Raw genomic sequence first — 6,924 nt, 5'->3', positions numbered from 1 at the left:
TTACCCAAATAATTTTGAAACACCACCTTCAGAATCAGCTGCAAAAGTCATCACTACTTTTGTGTTTATTTATCTTATATATTTCTTATTTCTTTACTGCCCACAAGGGGCTACACACAGAGGGGACAAACAAGGACAGACAAATGGATTAAGTCAATAATATCGCCCAGTGCATTACTGGTACTTATTTAATCGACCCCAAAAGGATGAGAGGCCAAGTCGACCTCGGCGGAATTTGAACTCAGAATGTAGCAGCAGACGAAATACCACTAAGCATTTCGCGGCGTGCTAATGTTTCTGCCAGCTCGCTGCCTTTATCTTATATATTTCTGTTTACCTTGTTTCAGTTCTGATTGGCAATAAATTAGAACTTGGGAGGAAAGGATAATGACATCATTGTCTAATTCGCCTAAGTTTGTTTTAAAAGCCCAATCATAAGTGATCCAGAAGTAAAACAGAACCAATGTAAATAACGGTGTGATTGATTCAGGATGATGCAGGTTGACTAAGTGTGAACCAACAGAAATGTAGTGACCCAGAGTCAAAGACACAGCAAGAGGAGGCAAAGTGGGAGGAGTCATGCAACCAGGAACATGTTAAATGATATAAAATTTTCTCAGATTTGTCAAATCTGTAAATCAAAGTGAGGATATCATATGTCTCTTTGTTCCTGAGTGTCAAGAGTCCTTGCTATACCACTGCTCAGAGTAGAAAAATAGTGTTCTCCAGAGAGAAACACAGACAGACAGACAGGAAGGCAGGCAGGCAGGTAGGTAGGCAGATAAACATACAGAATTGAGATCCTAAAACCAAGGTGTTACATAACAAGCATTGGTGTGGGTGTTGGTGCCATGTAAAAAGCACCCGGTACACTCTGTAAAGTGGTTGGCATTAGGAAGGACATCCAGCCATAGAAACCATGCCAAAACAGACTATGGAATCTGGTTCCTGTCAAGCCATCCAACCCATGCCAATGTGGAAAACGGATGTTAAATGTTGATGATGATGATGATGATGATGATGATGATGATAGACATACAAATAGAGAAATAGAAAAAGAGAAAGAATCAACTCACTTTTCATTTCTTGGATGATATCCGCAGTAGGAGATATTTTTGAGTGCGAAGAAGTTTGAAAAATTAGCGTCACTTTCATGCTGAAATTATATAGAGATATCACATTGATATTAATATGGTGTATCATATTTAGTGTGTGTGTATGTGTAAAATAGTGAAATATCAGGTCATCCCATAAGTTCTGTCCGATTTTACCTTTTTTAAAATTGAATGAAATTTAATAGTATTTTAGAATGTCTAATGGAATTAAAAATTATTTTTATGCATTTGTGTACATTTAAACTAATAAAATATCACTTTACAGAATAACAGAATTAAAATTTCTTTGATTAAAACCCTTTCTAACATGGAAGTATCCAAAGAGCATTTGAGGCACATAAGAGCTGAAGGATTTCTAGAGGGAGCCTTTGTTTAATTTCTTTGGTGACTAATTATTATATTTGTAAATATCACATGACCAACTGTCATATGTCAATGTTGCATACCCGATTGTTACATGTCAAATCAAATGGTCACCCTTCGTAGTTGTCTATGTTACACGATCATTTAAAATGACAACTTACCACAGATTTACTCTTGTCTATCATGCGAATACCATAGTCACTGATTTCTAAGCAGCAATTTGGGGGAGGAGTTGATGATAGTGTTTTCCTTCGAGTTAATGCCACCTGTAAATAGTCGAACAGAGAAATTACAGAATGTATTTACAATAAAGAAGCACAAATGAAAATACAAACATCAGGTTTACATCTGTAATTATTAGAGCACTAGGATATGTGACACACTGCCTAAATACCAATCTTGAGAAATCAGGCTTCTCAAAACCAGAAAGGAGAAAGCTGATTTGAAGACTACAGCTTCAAGCCATCAGTGGAACTGTAAAAATCTGTAAAACTTTCCAGAAGTTTATCATTTAAGTATTTATGAGCATGTCTAGATATACAAGTATATGCATGAGAAGACATATATTAAACAAAACATACAAAAATGCCCTGTTGATGTTGTTGAAATTCCAATGAAGGAGCCTTTGATCTAGGTTAGAAACCAGCTCTTTTTCTGTTAACAAGAAATTGTGAAATAAAACTGAATAAGGACAAACATACATACATAAATGCACACATAAATATCTACATATATGTATGTATGTATGTATGTATGTATGTATGTATGTATGTATGTATGTATGTATGTATGTGGTGGTGGTGGTGGACAACAACAACAACAATGCTGAGGACAACAGGGAGGATAAGAAGGACAAGGAGGACGACAAAGAGGACAAGGAAGACAAGGAGGAGGATGAGGGCAATAATGGGGATGATGACGAGGACAATGATGAGGACAAGGATGAGGACAAGGATGAGGACGAGGATGAGGATATGGAGGACGAGGAGATGGAGGAGGACAAGAAGAAAGACAAGGACATGGATGAGGAGGAAGACAAGGAGGATATCATCTTACCTTATTTATAGCTTGACATAACACTTCAGTTCCTTTGTGACAATTGACCTCCAGGGAGCCGAGGAACTTCACCTGGAATTTCTTACAACTGTCATCATCTGCAAAAAGAACAAAAGAACAAGACACACATTTGAGAGATATGATGACAATCAGATAATATGCAAGTCAACAAGATTAATTCTATGAGATCACCTAACTGATGAAAGGAGAAAAAAATCTTGGCTAAAATTATTAAATGAAAAATAAAATGTCATGAGATATAACACCTTTGGATCAATCCAAAAGTGATTTCCTTTACACCAAATACTTTCTTTCTCTTTATCTGTCAAGTTTTCCATCATTCCTTCTACCATCTGCTCACTTTCTATATCTCTACTATATTATCACATTACTTTTCTATTGTGAAGTTTTATCATCCCTTTTATTCTCTCTCCCCTCTCTTTAGGGGACTATCTCTTCCACTCTCACTATTTTGTCCATTTCTATATTTTATTGTCTGGTTGTATGATTGCTTTCTGTCTAATTTACCTCTCTTTACAATACCATCTTTCTCTCTCTTTCCCCTTATTCTGCACAACCACTGCTTTCTCCTTCTAGCATGACAGAAAGAGGAAAACCAACCAACAAGAAAAAAACATAACACGCAACTTGGAGTTTTATTTATTGGCCTGTTCATATCTACTTCTAAGCTGCTTTGGTTTCCTCTTTTAATCAAACTGGCTTCTCCATTTGAATAACAATAACCAGGGCGGAGAGGCGCTGATTTTTCTGAGAAAGAGACACATGAACACCAGTATTCAACTGATACTTTATTTTATTGTCTCTGCAAGGATGAAAGGAAAACTTGACCATGACAGGATTTTTAAGTCTGAAGACTGAGAAGCAGTACAAATAGCACAAGGCATTTGTTTGGTGGTCTAATAAGTCAACCAATTGCTACCTTAATAAAAGACAGTATGGAACAATCATGATTTCTTTGATTGGTAAGAATCAAATGATAAACAAGAAATAATTAGAGCAGTAGCATAACTAGTATAGGCTGAGAGAACAGTCCATCCCAGGTGATGCTTTTATGTGGGTAGCACTTTTGGGCCTGTTGTATAAGTCTACTGTATAAGTTTGCTTTATACCCTGGGGGAAGTTGAGGGTAGTAAAGTCAAGGGATGCTCTGAGTGACACACACTGTAGTAGCACCATTGAATAAGATCTGAATAATAAAGATGTAAGTCAATATTTACCATCTTCTTCTAAGAAGTGTAGGTCTGTAGCATACATTGATGGAAATATACCTTTCTTGCCAGTTCTTAGATTCACACCTGAAAATTGAAAGTAGAATCTGTTAAATATCAGCATCTAAACAATTGCTGGAATTAACACTCTGAATACGGTTTAATAAACACCCAAAACAAAGACTTGCTGGATCTGGAGAAGGGTTGCAATGCCCCTGGCCTTTACAAGACTTCTGAGATTGGTCAGTGTTATTTTGTAAATATCAAGCTTAAACTACTGCAAGTCAAAGTATGTAGGAAAGATGTCCAAAGGGAATATTGTCGAGGGGGAAGAAGATCTGATCAGAGTGATGTGTGGGGGACTTTGGATGCTGAACACAACATGGATTATGAATAAAATTGAGGCAATGAGTTTAGAGAGCCTCGGTAGAGATAGAATGAGACCAGCCAGCTCCATAGGGCAGAGGCTGTAAAAGTAGCAGTAGAAAAGGAAGAGAAAGGTGATAGCATTCTTGTGGGCAATGTGATTCTGTGTCTTTAACTTGAGTGGCCCTTTTATGAATACAGTCTAGATGCTTGAGCAGCAGGAGAAATGTGTATGTGCACAGTTTCTGTCGACCAGAATTACTCACAAGGAACTGATAGTAAAAAAAAATTACTTGCTGAAGATGGTGCACTGAGGGACTAAATCCAGACCCACATATTTGCAAAATGAGCCTTTTAACCACTGTCATGATGGTATCATGAATTATCTCATAGCTTCAAGATTTTGATGATATGATTGTTTATTTTTAGAATGACATGGTTAGGTAGGTGTGAGAAACCAGATCTGGATAGTTTGAACATGGAAACAAGTAGAATATTTTTGGCCTGACATGGCTGCTTTAAATGCTAAGGGGTTAATGTATATGTATGTATATATTTTTCTTGGCTTGGCTTTATGAACCTATAGTGTGTGTGTGTATGTGTGTGTATTGTCTATGTATGTATCTATGTATATATGTATGACTGTGATTATAAATACAAAAACAGGAAATGTGCTGGTAAATACAAGATACATGTTGATAAAAGTATGATGTATATGGATAAGTACATGATATATGTTAAAGAACACAGAGTTTATATTGATAAATATAGGATATATATTGATAACTATACAGTACATATGTATATGTTGATAAATGTAAGAATGTACATTGATAAAACATATACAACGCATGTTGATAAATTTAGGATGCATAAAGATCAATACAGACTATATTGATAAATACATGATAAATATTGATTAGTACAGGATAAATACAGGGTAAATATTGATTAATATAGGCTAAATATTTGTTTAGGCTGAATATTGATTAATTCAAGCTGTATATTGATTAATTCTGATTATGTATTGAGTATTTTTTCAGAGAATTAAATGATTGATAAAATTGTATATTGATTAGCAGAGTGCATATTCAATACATCTGTGATAATTTCTGGAATAAAAATCATATTTAAAGGAAAGGAAATAAAGTTTTGCCATTTCAACTTTCATTGGAATTTTACAATTGGCACTTGCTGTCATGGATCTGTTATGTGGTCAGTTAAAACTCTCTCAAATTTAACTATACCATCTGTTGTTTTGGTGGGGGTTTTTTTTACTATGTTATAGGGTAGGGCTTAGTGATTAGGGTGTTGCACTCATGATCACAAGATCATGGTTTCAATTCCCAGACCAGGCAGTGCATGGTGTTCCTGAACAAAACACTTTATGATCACTTCAACATCTGATGTGTACCACATTGTGCACCAGTAATGGTAATGTCAGTTTGAGAGAGGACATGATTTAATATAAAGCACATCTGATCACTATAAACAAATCATCAGTGTAGGTTCTTTCGTAAAAAAAATTCCAGAACGCTCATCTGTCATCTATTAGAGGAGAATCCACAAGAGTTCATGAGTAAGGGAAGAAAGGGAAGCAACCATGACCTTTTATTTTTCCCAAGGTTTCTGAGACTGGTAGGAGGAAGTTATCATAAAATTGGGGGCAGGAACAAGGGCTTGCAATAGAATGAAATCTGCTAAATGAATCAGGCAATGGAGTTAAGCCTACTACCCAACAAAACAGAACACACAGACACAGATTAAAGTACTGCAAAGTATCCTATCTGACATTAATAATTCACATCATAGCAAATTAGCAGATTCATTAGCATACTGGGTAAAATGCTAAGAGGCATTTCATCCATCTTTATGTTCTGAGTTCAAATTCTACCAAGGGTGACTTTACCTGTCATCCTTTCAGGGTCTATAAAATAAATACCAGTTGATTACTGTGGAAGCGTGTGGCTTAGTGGTTAGAGTGTTAGACTCACAATCGTAAGATTGTGGTTTCAATCCCTTATCCAGGCAATGCATTGTGTTCTTGAGCAAAACACTTCATTTCACATTGCTCCACTCCACTCAGCTGTAGAAATGAGTTTAACCTGGAGAAGAATGGGTTCCACCAGGCTTTCTTGCCCAAGATATACAGCATGGCTGCAGCACCCCAACGACCCCTAAGGGGTTAAAGGACTTGTCATTGATTATTAGGGCTGATGTGATCAATCAACTCCCTACCCCGAAATTACTGGCCTTGTGCCAAAATTCGAAAGCAATAATTTACACCACTTGACTCAGTGGGATTCAGATTTGAACTCAGACAGCTAGGACAAATACTATATGATATTTTGAGCTACACTCTGACAGCTCTGTTAATTTTGGAACAACATATTACATATTGTATTATGACATAGCTTTAAAAAGATGGGATGGTCATGGGTTGTAATTTTTGTCTATCAGAATTGACTCGAGGTTAAACAACAACAACAACAATACAATATGAGACCCAATGAATTGCTGAACTTTGTCCAAGACACACTGTATCTGCAAATATATTTCAGTTACAGATAGATTGTCTTTGAGCATAGGGCTATTTGATAAGGGCTAACAACAACAACAACAAGAACTTCAACATATCCTGCATATAACAGATGTCTTATAGAGTGCATATATCTGAATGAAGAATTGAATGACCCTTATTCTGGTTGTTGTTGTTGTTGGTGGTGGTGGTGGTGGCGGCGGCGGCGGCGGTGGTGGCAGTGGTGGCAGCGGTGGTCGCGGTGGTCGCGGCGGTA

General features: G+C 36.6%; 1 protein-coding gene across 2 annotated transcripts in view; it reads right to left on the bottom strand.

The window, feature by feature from the left end:
* Positions 1 to 6,924, bottom strand: part of LOC106869929 (C-Jun-amino-terminal kinase-interacting protein 2) — a 115,508-nt gene that overhangs the window by 9,029 nt on the left and 99,555 nt on the right. For both annotated transcript variants that reach the window (XM_014915866.2, XM_014915865.2), the window contains exons 6-9: positions 3,773 to 3,850; positions 2,535 to 2,632; positions 1,640 to 1,744; positions 1,077 to 1,156 (exon numbers count right to left, since the gene is read on the bottom strand). In XM_014915866.2, the coding sequence (XP_014771352.1) occupies positions 1,077 to 1,156; positions 1,640 to 1,744; positions 2,535 to 2,632; positions 3,773 to 3,850 (361 nt within the window). The remainder of the gene's footprint in view (positions 1 to 1,076; positions 1,157 to 1,639; positions 1,745 to 2,534; positions 2,633 to 3,772; positions 3,851 to 6,924) is intronic.

The sequence above is a fragment of the Octopus bimaculoides genome, chromosome 18, assembly GCF_001194135.2.
Source record: "Octopus bimaculoides isolate UCB-OBI-ISO-001 chromosome 18, ASM119413v2, whole genome shotgun sequence".
Classification (NCBI taxonomy): Eukaryota; Metazoa; Mollusca; class Cephalopoda; order Octopoda; family Octopodidae; genus Octopus; species Octopus bimaculoides.
The sequence above is the reverse complement of the archived record's forward strand: the minus strand, read 5'-3'. Positions and strand labels throughout refer to the sequence as shown.